Source organism: Symphalangus syndactylus, chromosome 12 (genome assembly GCF_028878055.3).
Source record: "Symphalangus syndactylus isolate Jambi chromosome 12, NHGRI_mSymSyn1-v2.1_pri, whole genome shotgun sequence".
NCBI classification, from domain to species: Eukaryota; Metazoa; Chordata; class Mammalia; order Primates; family Hylobatidae; genus Symphalangus; species Symphalangus syndactylus.
Window position 1 is genome coordinate 75,184,781 of NC_072441.2, and position 26,992 is coordinate 75,211,772.

Genomic DNA, 26,992 nt, shown 5'->3' on the forward strand with positions numbered 1-26,992 from the left:
TTCTCTTCTGCAATGTTTAATCCAGTGCCTTCTTCCATTTCGGACTGTAAATCATAGTTTTTATCTACAGAATTTGATATTTAAAAAATCTTCAACCTCTCCATTTAATTAAAATACAATTATAACTGCTCTAATGTCCTTTTCTGCTGTTTCCAACATGTGTGTCAATTTCAACTAGATTATTAGATTCTTCATTACGTGTCATGTTTCCTTGCTTCTTTGGCTGCTTGATATTCTTTTATTTCATTTTATTTTTTGGGATGGAGTTTCGCTCTCGTTGCCCAGGCTGGAGTGCACTGGTGTGATCTCAGCTCACTGCAACCTCTGCCTCCCAGGTACAAGCGATTTTCCAGGTACAAGTGATTCTGTGCCTGGGCAAGTCATTGACTTTCACTGGGATTTTTTTTCCCCACATCTAGAAGCTTAAGTTGGCAATTAATTTTCTCAAAGAAGTTGTATGAAAATTAATGAGACCTAAAAATTGCATCTTTAAAATGATAGCTAACCTTTATTAGTTATAGTGTTCATGCTAGGTCAGGTACTGTTTTAAAATCTTAATGGATATTAACTAATCGAATCCTCATAAGTCCATGAGGCACATTCTATTATCCCTGTTTTATAGAGGAGGAAACAGACTTCTGAAGCTAAGTAACTTGTCCAAGCTAACATAGCTAATAAGTAGCAGATCCAGTATCAACCTAGGCAGTATAGCTCCTCTGTTTCCTCCACTGTGTGCCGTTGGTTAGTACAGAAATAGAAACCATCGCTATGATAGCAAATATAGTGTTTAGTATGCCTTTCAGCTTATTGTTTTATGCTTCCCCCTATAAAGTTACACTGGGGAGAAAACAAATAAATGAACTGAGTGTCCATTTATCCTCATCTAACATTAATTGTTACATGCCCTGAACAAATAGGAAAAAGACTTATTTCAGAAGACAATATGTATGCAAGTGGCCACTAGAGATAGTTTTCTGTATGGTTTGTATTCATTCCTGGGACATGTATTTAGAGACTTCTCTGTTCCAGGCTTATGCTAGATCTGGTAAAACAAAAATGAGTAAAATATGATACTTATTCTCAAGAATCTCACACTCCTTCTTCTATGATACATTCTTACAAGCCCTTTGATATTTAGTAGAGGCAGTTCTTTCCTCCAGAAACTTACAGTGTCCCTTCTGCATTAGGATCTTAGTGCAACATTGCTCTGCAAACTTGGACCAGGGCACAGTGAGATAGCAGAAGAGCTGTGCCAGCGTCTACAGCGAAAGGAAAGGATGCTGCAGGACCTTCTAAGTGATCGAAACAAACAAGAACATGAAATGGAGATTCAAGGCCTGCTTCAGTCTATGAGCACCAGGGAGCAGGAAAGCCAAGTAAGGATTAATGCACAGATCAGAAAAGTATCACGTAGTGCATTTATAGTCTGCAACTAGGAAACATTTGCAGACTATAGATGTGTGTATATTTATATATTTTACAGTCAACTCTGTTAGTTTCTTTCCTTCTATTTATTACCTAGACCACAGTTTTATTTATTTATTTACTTATTTAGAGGTGGGGGTCTCGCTGTGTTGCGCAGGCTGGTCTCAAACTCCTGGGCTCAAGCAATCATCCTGCCTTGGCTTCCCCAAATGCTGGGATTATAGGTGTGAGCTGTTGCACCTGGCCTTAGACCACAGTTTTACATTAATCATCAAAGTATGAAACATTTCTTGAAAACCTTGTATTTGGAAGGGTGCCTAAACAATACGTGTATCCATTAACTTCACTACATACATTTTGTTTTCCTTAATAATCTGATCATTTTGAGAGAAAGGAGTAGGGGTTGTGAGTGTTTTGATTTTGATTCTAAATTATTAAGACTTGAGTGATATTTTGCATTTCCAGTCAAGGTATGGGAAAACTTACACTCAACATGTTTTTTCTTAGTTTTTGTAAAATCTGAGTTATCTTAAGAAGGAAAAAAGATTGCATTTTTCAGAGGTCATGGTGAGAATAAACAATCTCATAATAGTATGGGGTATATTAATTTCACAAATTTAAGAAGTAAATTCTTTATTTTTTCAAGAAGAGAGAAGATGGTGCAAGCCTTAATGGAAAGAAATTCAGAATTACAGGCCCTGCACCAATATTTAGGAGGGAGAGACTCCCTGATGTCCCAAGGACCCATCTCTAACCAGCAAGCTGAAGTTACGTCCATTGGCCCCCCCTCTTGGAGAACAGACTGATCAAGTAAGAACTATAGACTTAGATAATTCATGCTGATTCCATTTCCTTTTTACATTTGAGGTGTAAGTTTGATAATTTTAATATTAAATTCTGACAATATTCTCAGTACTGTCATTGTGGTCATAGTTCCTGCATCTTCCTAACTCCCCCGACTTTTCCAATTTTTTAGGGTTCAATGCAGATACCTTCCAGAGATGATAGCACTTCATTGACTGCCAAAGAGGATGTCAGCATACCCAGATCCACATTAGGTAAGTATCAAATTTCATTTCATTAAGGGACTTTGTTTTTCTCTTGGTTTTCCTTCTAGTAATCTCCGTATCTATAGGTTTGGCCAAGAATCTTTTCTCTTCCTACCTTAATGGAACAAATAAGTTAGGAATTCCTCTGAAAGGCTGAAGAATTGTCCTTACCTTATGTTGAGTTGAGGTCATTGCTCTCGGTTCACAATTTGGCCCAGAGAAACTCTATCATTATTCTCCTTTTCAGATAGCTTTGCAGGGATTCAGAAATGCAGGAGGTAGTGGTTCCAATCCTGCACAGCAGGGCCATGAGCTGACACCTTTTTCTGGGTATCTTTCAAGTCTGAGGCCACTCACTGTAACTTGATATCACCTACATGAAACTGTTAGGAAGGGTAGGCAGTGTACATTGAGTTATTTGCCAAGCCTAGCCCCATTCAGGGGATGGTTTAGAAAAGTCTTACAAGTAGTCATTCTCTAGTAGGAAAGCTTTACACTAATCAAAGAGTAAAAGAATGTTGGATTTGTTTTATTTATTCTTTATTTGCCTTTTTAAAAAAGTGTACTTTTCCCTAAAGTTTTTTATTTTGGAAATTTCAAACCTACAGGAAAGTGGCAAAAATAGTATAGTGAATACTCATAGACATTTTTATTCAGACTTACCAGTTATTAACAATCTGTCACATTTGCCTTTTTTCTTTCTATTACACACACATATGTAGTTGTAATGTATTTTCTGAACCATTGGGGAATTTCTTACAGAAATCATGACACTTTATTCCTGAATACTTCAATGAATATTGCCTAAGAACAAGGGCATTCTCCTACATAGCTACAATATAATTATCACACTCAGAAAATTTAACCTTGATATAGGCTTAGTATCTAATATACAGTCCACATTCAGAGTTCCTGTTGTCCCCATAATGTTCTGTATGGCTACTTTGGTTTCTCCCAACCCAGGGGTTATGCATTGTGCTTAGTTGTCGTGTCTCTTAGTCTCTAATCTAGAACAATTGTCTAGCTTTTTTTTCTTTAGTGAGATTCGCATTTTTTTTTCTTGTTAGCTGGATATATTTCTTTTCTTTTTCTTTTTTGTCACAGAACACTCTTTGCAGTAGAGGAAACTGGCATTGCCGTCTGGTGGTATAATGGCTTATTCACGTAAAACAGTACATGTTCATCCTTTAGCGCAAAAAGTCCTAATGGCATGTACCCTATTAAAATTCAGGACATTTCCAATATTATCTCTCTCTGTTTTTCTTTGTCATCTTTTTTTTTTTAAAAAATAAACATTTTCAAGGTTTGTCCAAAAGAAGGCCCTATGGGTTCTTGGCTAGCAGAAGACAATTCCAGAACAGCTGTTGCACACTTGGACTATCATCTTCTCCAGGCTGGCAGTTGATACCTTATTTTTTTTCCAACTAATTTTTATTTAAAAAAAATTTAAAAATGCTCCAACTATCATTTTTATAAAATCTCTAAGGGAAACAGAAGAGCAAGGTGCTGAGGTAAAAAACACCTGAGGTAGCTTTTTCTGTGTGTTTTTCCCATTTAAAAAATCTGTAAATTTAATGCTCTGGGCCAACAACCTTGGTAAATTTCTACTTTCCTCCACATTTTTTTTAAAAAAAGAAATCATTTTGCTGAATATTGATGGCTTATACACCAAAATGCAAAAAGACAAAATACATTCTTTCATTGTGGAATTTTTTCTTTGTTTAGTTGATTGGTTGGTTTGATGGGTTCCTGTTTTCCTCTTCCAAAATGCTAGGACAAGTACCATTGCCTCTTGTTCTTTTGAGTAACCAAGTGTAAATTGAGGCTGGTTTGTGTGTTTTGCTTTTGTTCCTTTCCTGTGATGTGATACTCAGAGCACTGCTTTGCCTGAGAGGGAATGAGGTGCGTAGATACGGGATTGAGATGGAGGGATGAGGGAATTCAAAAGAATGGAGATGAAGAAGAAGGGTAGGGGAGGGAGGGGAGAGATAAACAGAGAGAGACGGAGAATTATATAGCAGTATGCAAAAATCCAGTGTAAAACCTGTGAAGCAAAGAGAAATGGGTGTAGGAACTAGACAGGCATGAGGAGTGACAGAGTTTCCTCTTCAAGGAGATGGTATCCCTTCTGTTGACATACACAGGTGATCCAGAACTGCTGTGAGTGTCCTTCCTTTGAGATTTCCCCCTGGGTGAATTTTGTGTGGGTGGCCTCAAAGCTCCTTTCTATACCGTGAGACCTCCCAAAGAAAGACTTTATTCTTCAAAGTCTAGAAAAGCCTGCTTTCTCTTTAAAAAGAAAAAAAATTAACGATTGATTAAAAATTGTAGATGAGTTATTTGATATATTATTTCTAAAATACATTACTGCTGCAGGCACCCTGTGTAACCCACAGGCCACATATCTTAACATCTTCCCCTTCTAATATGTACACACACGAACAGAGACGACTTATTACAAAAAAAGGATGTGCATTTTGCTTGGCTTTGAACACATTCACCTATGTTAGTTCAACTAAAAGGGATAGCATCGTGGGAGTTAAGGAGAGATCCGAGTAGATGGTGAAGTGGATGGCTGAAGCCTGCAGAAGCCCTGGGGGGCTGAGGGGCGGGCCCAGTGGTTCTGGCAAACCTGGCTGAGCTTCCCCATCCCTCCTCGGCCCCTGGAATTCTCAGGGCCTCTGCAGAGTCCCTGGCTGCCTCCGCAGACTTCTCATTCCTCAGATGGTCTTTGGTTTGCTCCCGATCTGGCTGGCTGTGTTTGGTCTCATTCTGTCAGGTGTTGGAAGGGCTCCATTCATCCGTTGTTTTGCTGGTGCCTGTGGGAGGCTCACTTGCTGCGCTGTGAGGCGACTCCCTGAGGGTATTTCTGCTCCTGCTGCTTCACCTGTTGTGGAATTTCCCTGATCCTGCACTGTGCAGTCTGGCAAGCAAAGAAGTGTCCGATAATTCTGATGACCACTTCCTCATTTTCATCTGGCATTTGGTCATGAGGCACGATGACTTCTTCACTGGTTAAGTTCTGCAGTTCATTCACGGTCTTGCCACCTTTGCCAATCACCCGGCCAGCTGTGGAAGAGGGCACTCTGATATGGGCTTCCAGCTTCACTTCTTCTTTGGGGTTAAAGAAGTTTTCTTCTTTCAGTTTCCCAAAGAACCATCCCTAGGCCTTGAACTGGGCTTCCGGTGGCCGGGTGATGATGACCATCCTTTCGCTGACGTCTGGGCCTTCCGCAGGGGCGATCTTGATGGAGGCTGCGGTGAATCTCTCCAGCTGTTTGATGTGTGCTCCCTTCTTCCTGATGATGGCGCCCACAGCCTGGGTTGGGATGAAGAGATTCACAACCTCCTTCTGGGAATAAGAGTGATGATGAGGGAACAGGCCAAACTGGTGATGGGGGTACAGGCTGGAGAAGTATCCGGAGTGCGTATTAACAGCCAACATATAATTTTCAAAGGTCTCACGCAGCTTCTTCATAATCTCTATCTCAGCACTGGCACAGGCCTCAAACTATGCCCTTCACAGTGATGGTTCTTTCCTGGTTGTATATGCTCAAATCCTGCAAAGAGGAGATTGCTATCTTGGTCCCTGTTTCATGTTCAATTTTCTTCAAATGTCTGCCTTCTTTTCCAACCAAGCCATTGTGGGCCAAGATTTTCAGAGGAATCTCTTCGGCTAGTTTGTTCTCATCTGCCTCTTTCTGCATGATTTTAAGAATCATGTGGCATTCTTCAGAAGTCCCCCCTGGAGTGGCATAGATGTGACAGGCTTCTCTGCAGCTCCAGAGTTCTCTTTTCTATGGATATCTATCCTGGACTGGGTCTGCTTAGTGATGTTCTTTATGGTCAAGCCCTCCTTTCCAATGATGGCACCAACAAACTGGGTGGGGACCAGGATCCGCAGCAGGAAATCAATCTGTCTGGCCTGAGAAGCGCCCCCAGGGGCGTGGCCTTGCTCCCCGGGTAGAGTGGTCCCCACGCTGGGCTCGCTGAGGGGGCGAAGGGGAGCTCACCTCTTCATCCGGGATGCAGGAAATCTTGAAGGCCTAGTTCTCAAACTGATAGCCGCTTAGCCTCTCCATGTCTATTTTCTTCTCTTATTGCATATGTGACGTTGACAACAATGGTTTCTGTGTCTGTGTTGACTTGTTCCACATTCTCCACTGTTCCATATTGAGCCAAAAGTCCATCCAACACCTCCCACTGGAGGTGAGGAGGGATGTTTCGAATCTGAATTTTCCTGCTCCTTAGCTTTTTGGAGACTGAGTAATCAACTTCCATGATTTTCCCATGCAATTCCACTTTACCCGAGAGGGTCTCGATGGCGCGGAAGGCCCAGTTCTTGTCAGGGTAGTCCACGAAGGCGTAGCCGGACTTGAGCAGGACTTGTCCCGCGGGGGGTAGCTTCCTGTCCCCAAAGAGCTGCCAGAGGTCGTCGGCGGTAACGGTGGGGCTCAGTTTCCCCATGTAAAGATTGTTCATCATCCGTCTCTTCCCCGAGAGCCCGCGGCTCCCCCGGCCTGGTACCCGGCGCTCCTCGCCTCCTCCGCTGCCCTTCTCTCCTTCGCTGCCCTTGTCTCTCCTCCTCCTCCGCCACCCCTCCTCGCCCTCCGCCCACCGGCCACCCACCCCCACCCTCAGCCTGGCTCCCCCCACCATAGCCCCCCGGCCAGCCCGGGGGCAGAGGCAGAGATTGGCATTTTGAAGAATCCAGGCCAGATAATATTCCTCAATTGAGCTGTGATTGTTTCCTAATGGTTAGATTCCAGTTAAACATTTTTGGCAGGAGTACCATATGGATGACTTCCTCCCTCCCTCCCTCCCTCCCTCCCTCCCGTCCATCCTGTCTGCCTGCCTGCCTGCCTGCCTCCCGGTTTCAAGCGATTTTCCCACCTCAGCCTCCCAAGTAGCTGGGACTACAGGCATGTGCTACCATGCCTGGCTAGTTTTTTTGTATTTTTTCTTAGAGACAGGGTTTTGCCATGTTGGCCAGGCTGGTCTAGAACTCCTAGCCTCAAGTGATCCACCTACCTCAGCCTCCTAAAGTGCTGGGATTACAAGCGTGAGCCACCGCGCATGGCCTGGGTGACATCTTTTTTAGTGCATCACATCATTGCATGATAATCAGTTTGTGTCATCCTTAGTGATATTAAATGTAGTCATTTGGTTAAGGTTGTAGCTGCCAAATCTCTCTATTATAAAAGGTTTATTCCCCTTTAGTATATAAACGATCTGCTGGCTGAATTTAAACTACGTTGGTAGTTTAAAAATAGTGATTTTCAGGGTTGGACGCGGTGGCTCATGCCTATATCCCAGCACTTTGGGAGGCTGAGGCAGGCAGATCACTTGAGCTCAGGAGTTTGAGACCAGCCTGGCCAACATGGTGAAACCCTGTCTTTACTATAAAATACAAAAATTAGTCGGGCTTGATGGTGCATGCCTATAATCCCAGCTACTCAGGAAGCTGAGGCAGAAGAATCGCTTGAACCTGGAAAGTGGAGAGATTGCCCCACTGCACTCCAGCCTGGAAGACAGTAAGACTCAGTCTCAAAAAAAAAAAAATTATGATTTTCTGTTTGTAAAATTTCTTCTTTATTTATTTGTGGGTATTATTTATAAAGAAGAGCTGTCCTTTACTTATTTCTATACTTCATTTGTTTTTATTAATATGGAGTTTAAAAAATCATTATATTATTGATTTTGGTCATTATTTCCTTTAATGCCCAAATTAACCCATATTGGTCAGTGGGATCCTCATCAAGCTGTTTCTCTGAGCCTTTGCCATATCCCCATCATTTTTTTTTTAGCATAGTTTCATAGTTTCTGGCACAATAAGATGTTCTATGATTAAATTTTGCTTTACTTGCCTCAGTCCCAGAGTCAGCCATTATCCTAAAGAGCTCCCCGGTTCCTTTTGGTGGGTAATGGCATTCAGAAACTATGATCCAGACACAAGATATGTTCATTGCTACATGAATGCCTTTTGCTTCTAGGCCCTTTCAAGAGAACAGAGCTAGCAATGAATATTTTTAAGTATGTATGTGCGTATTTGTATACATAATGAAGATTTGATACTGATTTCTGTAATTCCAATATAGGTTCTTTTTTCCCTCATTTCATATTTGTATCTCCTCGAGAGCCCTGGTTACTTATAGCATCAATATGTTTCAAAATATTTACACATTTGCAGAATACTATAATATGCAAAAGTAGTTTCAGAATTGCTACATAAATACCACCATCAATAATAAATGTATTAAGTAATGTTTAAGATTTTTTTGTAATTTTTTTATCCTTAGGATATTTTGCACTGACAGTGTTCACTTAGAATAGTGAGTTCAAAAATTATTTGGATTAATTTTTTTATTATCTTCTGGGTAGTTTTATTATCTACTTGCTATATAGCTTTATTTATATTAGTATTCAATTTTAGACATTTTCTCTCTCATTAATTGTAAAGCTGACTTACACTTAAAAATTAAATATTTACACAGTTCAAAACTCCAGTATATAAAACAATATACTCAGATGTCCCATATTTCCCTATACATTCTCTCCTGTTTCCACTCATTTCCTGCAGGTAATCAGTTTCATTTCTGGGTTATTCTTCCCGTATATCTTTTTGCAAAAATAAGCAAATGAATCATCTGTGTATATGTGATGTATATATGTACATTCTTATTTCCCCTTTTTCCTAATATAAAACCTACTACCTTGGATGTATTCTTAAGCACATAGCTTGTTTTACTTAACATATTCTTAGAATCTCAAAATCAGTCCATAAAAGTTCATAAAGATCATCCTTATTCTTTTTTTACAGCAGTATATAGTGCCATCTGTGAATATACTATAGTTTATTCAATCTTTTCTTTATAGCATCTAGGATGATTGCAGTATTTTGCTACGATAAATAATGCTACAAAGAACAATCTGTGTATCTTTTCTTTTTTCTTATTATTGGAATGTGTCCTCTGTAAATTACTCAAAGGAGGCAGCAGATATCACATTATGTTAATAGCAATTAAAACTAGTGCTATATTTTCATTTTAGGAGACTTGGACACAGTAGCAGGGCTGGAAAAAGAACTGAGTAATGCCAAAGCAGAACTTGAACTCACGGCTAACAAAGAAAGAGAAAGTCAGGTGAGTTTTCTAGTCAAGTCTTAATTTCTAAATCCCTATTATTTTTTTCTTTCAAAACAGTTTATATTTAAAAGCATATAATTCTCCAAGTGTAATATCTGAGTCCAAATGCCAGGTATGACTTTTTTCTTTATGGAGATGTTATTTTATATATACATTATCTCAAAAAAATGCTCCTGTTTTAAGATTGGGACCATTAAAACTTATTAAGTGCTGGAAAAATGTAACCCTCTCTCCCCATTGCTAACTGGAATAAAATAATTGTAAAGGCCGGGTGCAGTGGCTCATGCCTGTAATCCTAGCACTTTGGGAGGCCGAGGTGGGCGGATCACTTGAGGTCAGGAGTTCAAGACCAGCCTGGCCAATATGACGAAACCCCATCTCTACTAAAAATACAAAAATTAGCTGGGTGTAGTGGCGGGCGCCTGTAATCCCAGCTACTCGGGAATCTCAGGCAGGAGAATCGCTTGAACCCGGGAGGCAGAGGTTGCAGCGAGATGAGATCGTGCCATCACACTCCAGCCTGGGCAACAAGAGCAAAACTCCGCCTCGAAGATAATAACAATAACAACAACAATAATAATAATAGTAATAATAATTGTAAAGCACTGGTGAAAAAGGGAAGCGTTGTGTGATTGCTGCTTAGAGTTATGACATTAGACCCGTGAAATTAGTTTTAGAAACATTAAACGAGAAATTTGAGTATAATCAGTGTTTATCAAGTATTCATGTGCAATGTACTGTGCTAGGTATTTAAATTAGCACTACTGCTCACAACTCTACACAAAGTAAGTGGTGTCGGCCCAATTATTACAGATGAAGAAGCTGAAACACTGATTTCTCTTTTAAAATGGGAGTGGAGAATAGTCATGCAACTAATAAATGCTAGAGCTATGATTCAAACTCAAGCCTTTTGTGACTTCACATACTTCCTAAGAAGATGCATTTCCCAGAGCACATTTTTCCCACCTTATGCTTTAACTCTCTCTAGCCTAGAGTTCTCATCAATTTTTTTAGAAGAGGCCTTTCAGCCTTAGAGATTCTCTTCCCCCTGCCTTTCCTCCACAGCTAGTCGCGTATTCAACTATGATGTTGAAGAAATACTAGGACCACAGCGCAGAGTTACAGACAAACTAAAAGCTTGTTTGTTACTATGTTGGCATCTCTTTTAGAAGATCAGTCAATGTCATGGCTTCCTAAATTCAGTTTAGCTAGCTAGTCCAAATAGCTCTTATTTTTTTTTACCTTTTGCCATAGCTAGATCTATAATATAAAACCTGTGTTTGTATTTGTGATGGAATTATCATATTTTATCTTTTGATTTCATTACCATATTTCTGCTTCCAAACAGACTCATGTTTTATGACTCAGTTAGTTTTCAGGATATGAGAATGTGTGGCATTTAAGAAATAACAGTTTAAAAATCCCCTAGCCTCCCTTCCTTTTTGTGGTTCTACCTCAGCCATTATCTGAGTATTCATATCAGATATTTTAGTTTCCACATCCTCTTCCTGTTTTTCTCACATTTATCAAATCCAGAGTAATGTTACTTTTTGATTCTGTCCTGTTTTCAGGATCATGAAATTGTAATGCCTATGAATAGATATTTTGAGTCAGTGATATTTAGCTATTGCTAAATTCCTTTGAAGAGTTTATTTAAAATAACTTGTCCTTACCATAAAGATTGTATGGATATTTGGTATCTACAGGAAAGACATTATAGCCTAGTGGCTCTGAGTCAGCTTCCCTGAGTTCACGTTCTGGATTTACCACTTACTAGCCAGCTCTGTGATTTTTTTTTAATTCTTTTTTTTTATTATTATACTTTAAGTTTTAGGGTACATGTGCACAATGTGCAGGTTTGTTACATATGTATCCATGTGCCATGTTGGTGTGCTGCACACATTAACTCATCATTTAGCATTAGGTGTATCCCCTAATGCTGTCCCTCCCCCCTCCCCCCACCCCAAGCCCTGGGATTTTTGAACAAGTTCCTTAATTTCTCTCAGACTCAATCACTTTGTCTGTAAGTTGAAGAGTAGAAGAAGTCACCTTATGTACAAATAAAAGTGTAGTTATCTCATAGGATTGTTGTGAGGATTCACTCAATCTTTCATTAGCTATATGGGGACCTTCTCTAAGCTTGGGCTAGTGCTGGGGATGAGGTAGTGAATGAAATCAGTAAGGTCTCGGGCTCTATGTAGTTAATTTCTACTGGGGAGATACAGACAATAAATAAATAAACATTATAATTATAGAGTATAGTAAGTGATATGAGGGAAATGATAGAAAGCAACATGGATGGAGACCATCTTAAATAGGGTGGCCAAAGAAGTCTTCTCTGAGCAGGTGACACGTAACCTCGACCTAAGGATGAAAAGGAGGCAGCCCTGGGAAAGATATTACAGGCAAAAGGAGTAGTAGTTGTAAAGGCCGAGTCAAGAGAAAGTCTGGTGTTCCTAGAAGAGAAAAAGTCTAGTGTGCCTACGGAATCATGAATGGGCAGTAAACCGGCAGATATTAAAGTAGGAAAAGTAGGCAAAGTAGGCAGGAGCCAGATCACTCGGTTTGTTAAAAGGATTAAATATATACAAAGCATTTATTAGAGCCCCCGGGGCATAGTAAGTGTTAGCAGCTATGGTTATTATCAAGATTTTTTTTTTTTTTTTTTTGAGATGGAGTCTCGCTCTGTTGCCAGGCTGGAGTGCAATGGCGTGATCTCGGCTCACTGCAACCTCTGCCTCCCTGGTTCAAGTGATTCTCCTGCCTCAGCCTCCTGAGTAGCTAGGATTACAGGCACACACCACCACACTTGGCTAATTTTTGTATTTTTAGTACAGATGGGTTTCACTATGTTGGTCAGGCTGGTCTCGAACTCCTGACCTCGTGATCCGCCCACCTCAGTCTCCCAAAGTGCTGGCATTACAGGCATGAGCCACCGTGCCCAGCCTATTATCATGATTTTTTAATGAACTTTGTCATAACCAAGTACATGTCATTTTCTGGTGAGAACACTGAAAGTTTAGGGCATGTAGTGCCAGCTTTTGGCAATATTTCTTCATAGGTGGTGGCGTGTTCTTCCATCAGGAGGCATGTAATGTTTGGTGATCTCTCGTGATGTTAGCAGCTGTTGCTGTTTGATGCCTTATCCATTAATTCATTAAGGGTTGCAAAATGGAGATATCCTAATGCTATCATTTTTTTCATCTGTTAGGTGAAATACACAAAAACTTCATCTCTTCTTGCTTCTGCTAATAGTGACCATTCTTTTTCAGTATCATAATAAGCTTGTTAAACAAATTTGATGTGTTTCATAGTGCCAGCTAAAGTGGAAGACATCATTAAGAACAACTGTGACACCTTCCCATAAAACATCCTTTGTTACCATACTGCATGGATTATTGATTTGATGCTGTAGAGCCCTATTCATGTTCTTGTTTTCTTTTCCATTACTGGCTGATAGTGATATGATATGCAAAAGCATTTGCCTCAGTGTTAAAATGTAAACATGGCAGATACTGTTTCCTCTTTTCACAGATGGAACTTTCTGCTCTACAGTCCATGATGGCTGTGCAAGAAGAAGAGCTGCAGGTGCAGGCTGCTGATATGGAGTCTCTGTCCAGGAACATACAGATTAAAGAAGATCTCATAAAGGTCTTTCAAAACTTTTTAAAGACCACTGGAAATGTTCACAGCTCAGAATACCTGTAGGGCCTCTTCAGACAATATTTGCACACATCAAATTCCTTGGCCAGTGATTATCCATATCCCATTTGAAAGTATAGGCAGAATATTTCAAGAACATTTGTTCCCGTGCTCCTCTGCTGAATAATCCTTTTATTACTATTTTCACATCCACACTTATTTTCTGACTTCTAGGACCTGCAAATGCAACTGGTTGATCCTGAAGACATACCAGCTATGGAATGCCTGACCCAGGAAGTCTTACTTCTTCGGGAAAAAGTTGCTTCAGTAGAATCCCAGGGTCAAGAAATTTCAGAAAACCGAAGACAACAGGTAAGTTATTGGAATATAAACCTTATTTATTTATTTATTTACATTTTTTTGTATTCTTTTTTTTTTTTAGTAAAGATGGAGTTTCACCATGTTGGTCAGGCTAGTCTTGAACTCCTGACTGCAAGTAATCTATCATCCTCAGCTCCTCAAAGTGCTGGAATTACATACAGGCATGAGTCACCACATTGAGACAGGGTCTCACTGTGTCACTCAGGCTAGAGTGCAGTGGTACGATCATGGCTCACTGCAGCCCCAAACTCTGGGGCTCAAGGAATCTTCCTGCCTCAGCCTCCTCAGTAGCTGGAGCTGCAGGTGCACACCACCACACCTGGCTCAAACTTTATTTTTCTACTGTGAAATTAACCATGGTAAAGCTGTCAATCTCAGCTATTTCTGGAGGGTTAGTTGATGGTATTTCACAGAGAAACTGTGCTCTAAAGTTTCCTACTTTGGTCGGTAGCAGCTATAGATGCCCCTTTTTGATATTTGTAGTTTGGAAAAGAGTAGCAGTTCTTTTGGACACATACCAATAGTTATCCCTCACACTCATACATAAGTCACCTCCCTCACAACTGAATCTTTCTCTTTTATCTGCATTTAACCATGTTCAAATCTCTTCCAGTTAAAAAAAAAAAAAGAAAGAGAAAGAAACCCCTGCATTGCCCCAAATTTCTTCGTAGCTACAGCCCCATTTAACCTTTCTTCAATGCCAGACTTTTCCAAAAGACTTACTTGTCTGTACTCCCTGTCTCCATTATCATCTGTCTCACTAACTACTCACCCCACTGCATTCTGGCTTTTAACTCTACGTTAAACAACTCTGTAGGTTATACATTATCATAGCTCATTATCTTTATAGCACTTATTACACTCACAATGACACACATCTATGATTTATGAATGTCTTTTTCCTCCACTAGATAGTAAGCTTTCCCCTAGAACCTAGAACAGAGTCTGTCCCATAGAAGGTGCTCAGTAAATATTAATTGAATGAATGAAGACTACTAGTAAGTCCTGTTATATACATTTCCCTCTTGCCTGTCCGGTTTCCCTCTTACTCCTTTCTCTTAGCTGCTTTCATGTGCTTCTAGCTTCTCTCTCCTTTTTCTTCTTTTTGCTCGTATGTTTGAATTCTACCTTACAGGTTTTAAAGATAAAAAAAAGATAATATGACACTGATTTGAAAACTATAAAAGAGTATCAAAAGCTTAAGAACTAAGACAGTGGGCTTTTTAAGTCATGGTACATGCTAATGCATTTTCTTGTTTCTCGGGATTAACTGTGGCTTCATGTCTCACTGTGCCATTTGCGTATTGCTTCTTCTGTCTTCTCTTCTCAGTTGCTGCTGATGCTAGAAGGACTAGTAGATGAACAGAGTCAGATCAATGAGGCCTTACAAGCAGAGAGACAGCTCTATAGCAGCCTGGTGAAGTTCCATGCCCATCCAGAGAGGTAAGAGAGTGGCTGGTTTTTCTTTTATTCTTCATTGAAATTTTTATTTCTTTTACTATTCTTTTTATGCCTTTTATTCTTCATTAAGTGCAGATGCTTATGATACTGAAAGGGGAGAAAAAACATGGACAATTACTGGGGCTACCCACTTTGTCATTTGTTTTATGGATTGCTCTGAGCCTCAGTGTCAAAATCCTAAGTCAGGAATAGCACCTGTTTCACACAGCTATTGCAGAGATTAAATAAGAAGACAGCTTTGGTGTTTAAAACAATGCCTTGAATACAGTAAGCACTCAAAATATGTTCATTTCTTTTCTGTGATCCATGTCTTGTTAAAGGCTGTTCTATTATAAACATAAGGCTATACCCTGTCTCTACTAAAAATACAAAAATTACCTGGGTGAGGTAGCGCGTGCCTGTAGTCCCAGCTACTTGGGAAGCTGAGGCAGGACAATCACTTGAACCTGGGAGGCAGAGGTTGCAGTGAGCCGAGATCACACCACTGCACTCCATCCTGGGCGACAGAGGAAGACTCTGTTGGAAAAAAAAAAAAAAAAAGTAAGGCTATAATGGGCACTGATGCTCATTTAATATCATCAAAGAAAATATATTAATTGGGATAGCTAATATCATCCTGGGACCACCGATAACTATCATGATGAATATATTTTCTTCCACCTCTTGATTTTTGGTCACATATATGGTACCTGTCTGGATCATTTTCTATTCTCTTCATTTTTTTTTCTCATTTTGCCTTCCCTACTAGCCTTTTTTCCTCTTTTTCAATTATTATTGTTATTATTTGCTCTTCAGTTTCTTGTAATTTATTTTTGGGCTTTAAAAATGTTTTCTTTCTACCAGGAAAATGAAGGCAGAGGAAAGGTATGATAGGACCACTTGATTGTGTTACTTTTTAAAGAACCTCTGGAGTTTTAGTTTTTATGAACCAGATTCCTTTTCAGCACACCATCCCACCGTCAAGTTTGGTAACAAATGAGAAAACAAGTATCTTCAGTAATGGTTCTACTTGGCTCAGTCTTGCTCCAGTTTATACTTAGTTTGTCCTGGGTTTTAGTTTTTCAGAAACAAAAGCTTTTAGCCAAATAATGAAATTTCTCTTGTTTGGGCTATAGGGGTGTGAGGTAAGTCTTAGGAGCTATAATTTTATGTGAAATTGGCCCAGAATCCAGCATAAGGGGCAAGCTTTTAAAAAAAGGAACAGTCCTTACTAATCTATCAACAGTGAACACAAATGCCACACAAAGACTACATTCATTTATTGTGTCCTGGAGAACAATTACTTTACAAAGTCGTGTGGCTCAAAGTGGTATTGATGGTTCTTTGGAAACAAATGTGGACTCACTACAGTTGATGGCTAATCCATTTTCCTTCCGTGTGGCATGTTTAATCAGCTCTGAGAGAGACCGAACTCTGCAGGTGGAACTGGAAGGGGCTCAGGTGTTACGCAGTCGGCTAGAAGAAGTTCTTGGAAGAAGCCTGGAGCGCTTAAACAGGCCGGAGACCCTGGCCGCCATTGGAGGTGGGGAACCGGAAAGTGTGCGAATTCATCACAAGCATGCCTACTGAGCACTGGCGGGTCAGACTGCAGCCCAGGATGGAAAACCTTGTTTGCACTAACCAGAAAGATCCTTGTCTGATTTTGGCAGAATTAAACGGTGACTTACTAATGATAGAACTGGTACAAGTAGCATCAACTACAAAGTGAAACTCACTTTAGCCTACATGGATCTCACTGTACATACGTATCAATCCCTAAATTGAATGGTGGAGGTTGCAAAGTGAATTTGCACATTTTAAATCATTCTGTTTTAGTTTTTCCATTTTTATTCATTCTTATCCCTAGCCCCTTCTCTTTCCCTCATCCCTTCTGTGGGCCAATAAAGTTTATTCTTCCCCCACTTTCACAATGCATTTCATATGTTCCATATCATATCATAAATGCATGTGTGTGTATTATTTTTGCCATTCAGTCAACTCCTCTTTGAGTGAGAGCATTTTTTAAATCAAAAGCATACAAGTTTTAAGATGAGAGAGTGGGAAAGAGATTGAGAGTCTGTAAGAATGACTTTGCAAAAGTGATACAATCCTTATCAGAAGGTAATCAAAACCAGGAGAGTAGTCTTGTAATAGTAGACTGCAGGTATTGAGAAGGCCAAGTTAAAAAACAGAGGCAAAAACTATGAAAGTGATCATAGTCAACTTTTACCTCCAATACTGTCTCAGAGTTGACTGTTGTACACAAGTGAAATTAGATTAGGTACAGATTAAGTTCTACTTAAAATTTGTTCTTTACTGATTCCTTTAGGTTTCTTTAAACTAAGGTGATGCTATCTAGTCAGAACATGACTTCTAGAATGGTCTTCCAGAGTCAGAATTCTCTGTTTACAAAGATAATTTCAAATGTAGTATCCCTGTTTACATTCAGTGTTTCACCAAATAACTCATTATAGCCAGATGAGGGTATTGCTTCTTCCATTTGTGGCACTAGATAGGGTCCTATGTTTTTCACTATTTAGTATGCATACATTTCTCCATACAAAAATAAGTAATAGGCTTCAGGCTTTGAAGTGTTTGAATAGTTTAAAAAGAAATGTTACAGATGTATATTTATAGTTTTAATCATTGTCTCAATGCTTTCTTGTGGCAACATGACAGGTATAAGGAGAGGGGCACTGGAGATTGTATTTCTGATGTCTTAAATGTCAGGAGTGTGAAAAGTAACCAAGATTGCTTTGCAGCTTTGTGAGTTCAACATCATGAATTTGTTTTTATTTCCTCTGGTTGTAAGTTTCCTAGGTTAGAAGCTGAGGTTTCAGTTACTTTAAACACGGAATTTGGGAACAGGGATTGAGGCTTTCTAGCACAATAAATGTGACCGAATACCCTTTCTAAACTAAGTGGGGCACAATGATTTTTTTCCTTCCATTTTTTTTACATGACACTTTATTTCTTTCACATGTTGACATGGCTTGTATTACATTCTAAATTTCATCTGGTTTTGTAACTTTAGCTGTGTCTATAACGGATAGAGCATCAGTCAAACTAGAGCAGACAGGGAGAAAATGTTCTACTGGGGAAGCACTCTGGAATCTTCTGATTAAGTAATTTGCCAAAGATTGATAGCCATAAGCCTTACTCTTAATGGATCTGCCATTTCAGTGTCAATGGCTTTTGAGGAAAAAGGAGTCATTTAAGGAAGGAGATAGGAAGTGTAGGCCGATCCGTCCACTTTTCTCAGTCTCCCAATTTTAAGAGACCCTTTCTTGCACAAAATTTTTTGTAACTTTCCAGAAGCAAAGAGGAAGGTAATGGAGCTGTAGAAATGTCAACCCATCAAAGACTAGTTTGTCATGTCATTACGACAAGGCATTTAGGGAACATCTTTCTTTAATTTTACTAATAGACCAAAGAAGCCTTCTGAGTCTGCTATTAAGATTCAGCTCTGGGTGATTCTTGATTTCGAATGGCTCATAGTGATTACAGTTTATGTTAATAATCACTCCTACTTCTGTCAACTTCCAGCAAGAGTAGATTGATAGAAGGATAAATTAAAAGTCTGATTTTAATGTCATAAATGTGACTAAAATATGGTACTAACTTTTTCTAGTCTAGATAGCTGGAATGAGGCTTGCAAACAGTGTTATCTGGAGAGAGCTTGCTGGTCTAACAACTTTGTGTGTTGGACACATCATTTAATAATATTTAGCATGATATAATATTCCATTTTCTCTTCAGGAGCACAGGTTCTTTCTCATACTGGATTATTCTACCTTTGACAGTCATTTTTCAACATGACAGTAATTTTAGATAAAGCATCATGTGCTTATAGAACCTTGTGCTTGAGTAAAAATAATCTTCAAATAAAAATAATGAAGTAAATTTTTACTTAGGCCATGCTTAATTGGAAGCATAGAACTTAAATTGAGAAAAAATCCATATGATAGAATTTGTTTTTCTCATGCTTCCCTTTTGAATAATAGCAAATAATGCAGAGTAATGGTTGTAAGAGTTCAGGGTAGATGAAGTCTGTAGGTTTTAGAAGTATAGAGTTGAAAAGAACCTCCAAGAGGACTTATTTAATGAGTGAAATAAATGTCCTTAGATAGATATTGTCCCTAAACTCTTTTCTATTGAAATTTATAGTATTGAAAATTTGATGATTATTAGTACCTAGTATAAATCAACATTCATCTGATGTTGTCTTTTTAGATAGCCAAGTTATAACTTTTTTGAAAAGACATTATAGGACTATGTTAGTAGGTCAGTCTTTTCCTTTATAGTGTGTACTCTTATCTGTCACCCAACCTTCTCCACACCCTCTTCTCTTCATTCAGCTGTGGACAGCAGTAATATTTTCAGTACCTTTGCTTCTTAGAGGAAATACATTTTTCCTTATTTATATTTTTAAAAGATGTTTCTATTACATTATATATAGCAAGAGATCTATTAAGGATCCAGAAAATCTTAACCTGTAGAGGATATGAGTTCCTAATCATAAGAATTAGTTTCCTTGAGGGTTCTTTAGTATATTCTATTTACACAGTTTATACATAAGTAAACTCTGTGGCAGATATACATAAAAAACCTATCACTTTTATGCTCATTCATCCTCCTAATTCAGTGTCTGGGTCATGAGATGTTTGGCTCATAGCTTCAAAAACAGTTCAAGAAAACTGATTTCAGTTCTCTCTATGTTGAACTTCCAGTTGGATCTGGAGTCTTCTGATTGTGGAAAGGAGGAGCAGATCACATTATACTGAAAATTGTCCTTTTCATTGAGAAATAAAGGTTGACTGAGCTACCTAAAGTCACTTTCCTTTGGACTGTAAGCCTTAGAGAGAAGAATAATACCTTTGCTTTTCTTGAGGTAGTATTAGAAAACTCTAGTTCCCATTGATAGGATAAACTTGTTTTCTCATTTCATGATCTTTTCATATAAAACAGTCACAAAATATTGACATTTGGCATCCCTGCAAAGCTCAAGTGGCCTTTTCAAATAGAATATTATGTAGTATTCTGCAGGTTTACAGTCAGTATCCTTCAAGGAAAGGTAACAAACTTCCTGTGAGGTTAGGAAGAAATATTAGTAACCCACACACTTAAAGTGAGTTTTCCATTTTACCTTGTAGAGATTGTACTAGAGATGGAACAAATGAAATGAGTTTTCTTTTCCAGGTGTATCCTGTGAGATACCAGCACAGAGTATTTTCTCTCAGTTCTCTCAGGGTTAAAGCTCAGTGAGCTTTTCTTTTCTCTTTGGCAGTGTGGAACCATTTGTACTGTAGAAAGACTAGCTGGAAATACAGAACTCCAATGTGGCAATACAGTAATAAACAGAAGGAATGAGTCAGTAGGATAATATATTGGAGTGATTTCTGTAGGGTAATGATTTCAGTTATAATGTGTTTTAGAATGTGGATTTAAGCCACCTTCTCACCCTTTGCACCAGTAGCTTTGTTAAAACATTTTATTATGATCAAATAACAAGCCTGTTGCTTTTAAGTAATCTAAGTGTTAACAGAAGGTAAGTCTTCAACTTCTCCGTGTTCTCACCTGGGCCAAGATGAATTTTCTAAATAAAAAATAGCATCATAATTTGCCTCCAACAAAGAATGGGAAATGGAAAGAAACACAAAACTGTGGTCCTGACAATACTAATTCTACCAGGTTTCAAACAAGAATAATTAAACTTATAAAGTGACATACTGATTATGTTTGTGTTACTCTCCCTTTTTGTTTAAAATCAAATTCCAGAAGTAAAAATCTTTATCATACTGTTTTGCTCTTACTTAAACTGGAAGGGTAAAATAGAAAGTTCAGCAACATCAGAACATGTTGTATTTAAAATAATGTGAAGAATAGGGGTTTTAAGTACATAAACCAAATTGGCTTCCTTGCAGGTTTACTTTTAGTATATGACATGAATATGTAGTGCTTCTTTTTACAATAATTAAAGTCATAGCTCCAAGATAGTGACCTCTCTCTCAATCTATAACCTTTGGCGGCATGTGCATATATCAGCACATTTTATAAATTATGAATTTCTATCTGTGTCCATGAAGTCTAATTAGTTTTCACTTAAAATTTTGTGGGTTGTTGAGAAGAATTAAAGTGATTCATAACTTGACGCTTGAACCTGGAAGGTGGAGGTTGCAGTGAGCCAAGATCATGCCATTGCACTGCAGCCTTGGCAACAAGAGTGAAACTCCATCTTAAATAAATAAATAAATAAATAAATAAATAAAGTGGTTCATAACATCAGATGAAGGAGGTGAGTGATATGTTAAATGATCAGAAACTTGGCATTACATTATTTCCAGGACCATTTCCCCACCAAAATAAGCTGTATATTTTTCATTTCTTCATGGTACTGTGCTGTTAATTTGTGTTAACGTTTGTGCTAAAATGGAGTGTAATTTTTATACATAAGTGTTAGAATTTTAACTATCTTAGTTGAGACACAAAAAATTGTTATTGATCCAATAAAATTATCAAAGGCCAACAGAAACTATTTGGTTTTATTTTTAAAATATTTATTAAAAAAAGAAGTAGAGAAAGCTTGTATCTTTTTTTCCTTATAGGAGAATCAGTCTATTGATTATTTACTAAATTCCAAGTCAAAGCAAGGCTTGTAGAATGAGTATTTATTTAACTAAAGGAAGGAAGAAGAAACTCGAATTTTTCTCCTCTCAAAGAAGTGAGACTAAAGAAACAGTGTTACACTTTCCCCAGAAATGTGACATAGGCTACTTTACCTTAAAAACCCTTCCTTGCTTTCTTTGCTGTAGGAGAATAGCAGAAGGCATGACAGACGTTTGAGGAGCCAACTGCAGTGGGTAGTGCTGTCTCTAAACATTCCTAGAAAAGCCTGTTTCTTGTGTTCTCTGAAGAAAAAAAGAGACCATGAGCAGGAAGAATTTATTGACATTACAGAACTATGGCATCACAAAATAGGTGCAGTGGTCATATCTCCTGGTCTGCCCAGGAGTCCTAATTTACATGTGCCTTGGTTAGCCTAAGGATAGAAGACTGTAGTTATATCGAATAATTACCCTTTTGGAGAAGTAGAAACTCTTTCCAGAATTTTAGTGGGATTTCATACCCGCAAAAGTGTTTTAGATTATGATTTGGCCGTTTCAAGTCACTTAAAACAGCTACTTTCTGAAACATGTGAGCTGGAAAGCCCTAAGGCTACTTAAGAGATATTGGAATTTAAAGACAAAGATAACACCATAAAGGAGTTTGACTGCAGACAGCAGTTTTCTACCACTTGTGTTCCATGATCAGAATCTGTCTAGATAGAGAATTTTATTTCTTAGCAGAAATTATGGAGGACTATATAGAATCTTAATAGTTTTCTTATGATCCTGAAGGGAATGTGTGCAGGTGAATTTGTAGTTTGATAGGAGGCCTCTTTTCCTTGATTCTCTCATACAGCACCATAACATTAAAGTCAGCAATAGTTGGTTCATGACATGAAAATGTGAGCGTTCTTGTAATGAACGCATGACAGAGTACCTGGGAGTCAGAGTGAGATGGGGCTGGGAGTATTAGACACAAGGGCCCAGTACTGAAGGAAAGAACACTTGGCACTGCCAACTTATTCATGCTTAAAGTTTTAGTTCTTCAGATCACCTTTTAAAATTAATAAAATATGATCTCTTGCTATGTTCTAAGTAACTATATGGAAAAACCTCACTCCTCTTCTGTTGACCCCATATTAATGGCTTAAAGGAAGATAATAATGGCTACAGAGTAGAATTTGGGGGAAATGGTCTTGACTCCACCCAGTTTGGACTCATTACAAAGAACATGTCATGAGCCAGGTGTGGTGGCATGCACCTATAGTCACAGTTACTTGGAGGCTGAGGTGGGAGGATCCCTTGAGCCCAGCAGTTCAAGACCAGCCTGGGCAACATAATCAGACCTCATCTCTAAAGCAAAATAAAACAAAACAAAAAAAGAGGTCATGAAGTTTCCCCTAAGGCTTATTTATGCATGTTGGAGTTTTAAGACAGTTATCATTTAATGATGATTAATCCTTTTTGTAAGGCACCTATTCCAAAGAGTTCAACCTACTTTACTGACAACTCCTTACTTTTTCAATGTCCTGTGAGGCAGAGAGCAAAGAGTGTCATTTCAAGCCTCCTGCTGGGGAAACAAGTATTCAGAAATGAAGAAGTGCAGGTAGAATCAGTCAAGATCATTCAGATAGTAACATCAAGTATAAAACTTCCTTCTGCTGATGATATTTAGGTTCCATTGCCTTCAACTTTCTCAGCCTTCAACTTATAAGCCCATGGACTACTTCAGTTTACTTACAATAACAATAATAATAATACTGTTTAAGGATGGTATTTATTGAGTACACACTGTGTACTAAGCACTGTTCTAATTACTTCAAAATCAGCAAACCCTTTAAAGTTCACAACAGTATGGAGTGGATAATGCTCTTAAACCTAGTTATTAAATGAAGAAACTTAGTTATGGAAAGGTTATGACTTGCCTAAAGTGACATAACTAACAAAAAAAGCACAATTCAAATCTAGACAGTCTATCTCCATAGTTCATATTCTTAATTATTATGCCATACTCAATTTAAAAAATTCTACAAAAGTATGAATTGTTGCCTCAGTGATAAGAATACCTTGTATTTGCATAATGCTTGCATTTTCACCCAAGGATTTTATGGTCTTATGTTTCAGAGGCTTAGTTTTGTGTACTTTGTAGAATTAGATAGCTGATAGAAAATAATCTTCTAAATCTAAATAGGGGACATCTTGGTATCACCATTTTATATTGTTCAGAGCCCAGAAACTTCCAAGAACCACAAGTTGAGAACATTTATTGAAGCCTCAAATAAAAGTTTTTGATAAAATTGGCAGTCTAACATGTAAAACTTAATCTTGAAGAAGCAAGTTAAATGAACAGATTCTTAGCTTTCAGAGAATCTAAAGGTGGCAGACTATTTTATATTTTATCAAAAAATAAGCAGAAGAGTCATCAATATAAAAGCATAGGTACCTTTAAATTAGAAATTCAAAGTATTCCGAGTTAGTTCTGAAGACAGTGTTTCATTGTGCTGTAAAAGTTTAGAAAAAGGTATCACTCACAAAACAGAAGTTCTCTCATTTATTTAAAAAATGGAAAATAGTAAAAGATGTCTAATGTTGACTTATATACAAGACATTGTATGAGATAACTTACTCTTTTATTTCCATATTTTCTATAAATTTTTAGCTTTACCCCTCAAACATGGGAGAAAAAGTTGCAGCATTTTAATTCAAATTGGTAAAAGGCTGAGCAACCCTTAAAGCTGCCATAATGGAAGAAGACTGTGAGCTAGTTTAAAAAAGAGAGAAAGAAGGGGAAGAAACAAAACCCCTGTGTGGCAGAGTGTCGAGATGAGATGAGCATTAATTTGTCTCCATCGAATTCCTTATGAAGCCAGAACCATAGCATCCTGCTCTTAAGTGAAGTAAGATGGAGCATTATCCAAGAATGCAGACATGGCACCAGAAAGGCTGCCAAAGATAAGTGGAGGGCAGAAAGTGTCAGATAAAAACCTTCAAGACCAGTGACAGTCACCCTTTCCAATTCTCGCTTCTGGAACCTGGCAGGAATGGTCCTGGGATGTGGGCCCAGCCTGACTCCACAACCCAGCAACAATGGTAGGGGATGAGGATCCTGACCTCACAGAGCTGAGCTTTCTTCAACTACAGGATCCTTCTCTAGCCCCATGTTCAAAAGAGAAACAATGTGAACAGTCTGTTTTCTGTCACTGAGTGAGACAATTCATTTCCTTTGCTGGAAAAACACAAAAGATTGTAATCCCTACTGTTGTACAGGGAAAGATTTTCCTAAGTAAGCATAACATGATATGGGTGTCCTAGGTAAATTAGTATCTTGGGTTCAGTAAGTTTTTAAAGCAGCCAAAGATTAGGGAATGTGTCCATACGCCTCTACTCAGCTAGCATCCTGAATGAGATGGTTTCTGGGGTTGGTTTGAATGAGTAAGTATTGGAAATTCCTCTTGTACACTGTCTGCCACAGACCTCTAAAGATGCTGAGTGGTAGAGGTGGTAGAGGCTTCACTGAACAGGACCCTTCCTTGATCCAAAGTTAACACAAAGTTCATGATGTAGATGAGGAAACCTAAGCTGTTATCACAGCATACTTACTACCTCTTATCACTTCCGTGAGATCAGCCTGGGCCATAGCAAATATGTAGATGTGAATTGCCCCTGCTTACCTTATCTGCATTAGGTAGTGAATGCTCATGATTCAAGCAGAGCCTTTCATGCCTGGATGTCTGAACTCAACAGACGTTCTTTGGTCTTGGAGGAAGAAGCAAAGATAAAGATCTGATTTATCACCAGAAGAAAAAGTGAGTGGCTTCTAAGAGTCCAGAGTCTTGACTTATTGGTGCAGCTCTTGTGAGGGCTAGTTGTGTAACCTTGGACACACCACCTAATCTCTTTGAGGTCCAGGTTAATCAGTGGTCAGAAGTGGAGTTGTAACTGGTTGGTTGCTGAGGCTAGGATCAGAACAAGATTTCAAGATTCTTTAATTTGGGGAGGTTCTATAAGACACAGTGAGTGTCACAGTAGATTTTCTTTAATAGATTAACCATAATAAATTTCTACACTTCCCAAAAAATACATTAATGTAAAAACATAGCTCTTGGTCTTAAAATGTAAGAACAGTCTTAATTTTAATCAATATAAGGAGGAAGAAACACCCTAGATTTGTGCTGTCCAATAGGGTAGCCACTAGCCACATGTAGTCATTTAAATATGTTAATTTAACTAAAATAAAATTAAAAATTCAATGCTTTGAAACATGGGCCATACTACCCGCATTTCAAAGCTCAATAGCCATATATGACTGTGTCCACTGTACTGGGCAACACTGGCACAGAACATTGCTGTCATTGCAGAAAGTCCTCTTGGTCAGTGCTCCCTCAGACCTTTGCCCATACCACAAACTGCAGCTACTTGTACCTTAGAGCAAGGTGTAGATGTTTGGGACCTAGAGTGGCTGTGTCCATCTCTGGAGAATGAAAGGATGAGTTAAATCACATGTGGATAAAGCAGTGCAAGAAACCCTTCAGACAAAGGGTGTCTGCATAGAATAAGAGTTTGAGAGAGGTGAGGAGGAAGGGAGGTTAGAGGAAGAAATTAGGGAACAACTGAATCGTTGGGTGTCTTGAATCTTGACTAGACCTGAACGTTACTAGGACACAGGACCCCCAGAGGGAAGTCCTCAGAGAGATTGTCACCCTATGCAACTGATCCCAACAATAGATACCTCTAAGAGATTCAGGACAGCTCTAATTTCCAGGCACTCAGTGGTGGGGAAAGAGTTAGGCATGTTGGACGCATGCTATGGAAGAGAAAGTTTTCATGTAGCCTGGCAGTGGGGAATAATTCAGGCTTTCTTGATATTCAAGTGGGGTAACCAGTGCGTCTGACAGTCAGCTCCTTAGAAATGGGTCTGTGCAGGCAAAGTCAGCTTATGTTGTGAGGCTCAGGCTTGAGTATGAGTAAGAAAGTGTCTGTGATACAAAAAGTTCTATTTTTCTTGCCAGCCCTGCTGGCTAGGGAGAGTTTCTTCTCCATGTATATGGAGAAACGAAGAAATGAGAGGCAGCTGGCAAAAAGAGTATAATTTAACTGCTGTCTGGAAGCCATCTGTGAAGGGAATCACTTTTCTTTGCTGGACTTGTTTCCAGGTGCAGCTGCAGGGGATGACACCGAAGATGCAAGCACTGAGTTCACTGACAGTATTGAGGAGGAGGCCGCACACCATAGTCACCAGCAAATAAGTCAGTGTCAGGGTCTGAGGCTTCCAGGGTGGATGGCACACAGCCCTTCTGAGGTCTGA

At 38.8% G+C, this 26,992-nt stretch overlaps 1 protein-coding gene and 1 pseudogene across 1 annotated transcript; one reads left to right on the top strand and one right to left on the bottom strand.

Moving 5' to 3' along the window:
* The first annotated feature begins 526 nt into the window (after window positions 1-526).
* On the top strand, window positions 527-26,992 carry LOC134734855 (myomegalin-like). The gene is given in 11 exon segments (XM_063628221.1): window positions 527-538; window positions 1,188-1,375; window positions 2,066-2,204; window positions 2,206-2,235; window positions 2,402-2,483; window positions 9,525-9,616; window positions 13,154-13,270; window positions 13,496-13,633; window positions 14,973-15,085; window positions 16,498-16,625; window positions 26,841-26,992. Coding segments are annotated over 11 exon segments (1,191 nt in total).
* LOC134731284 (insulin-like growth factor 2 mRNA-binding protein 2) lies at window positions 5,039-7,012 on the bottom strand (annotated as a pseudogene).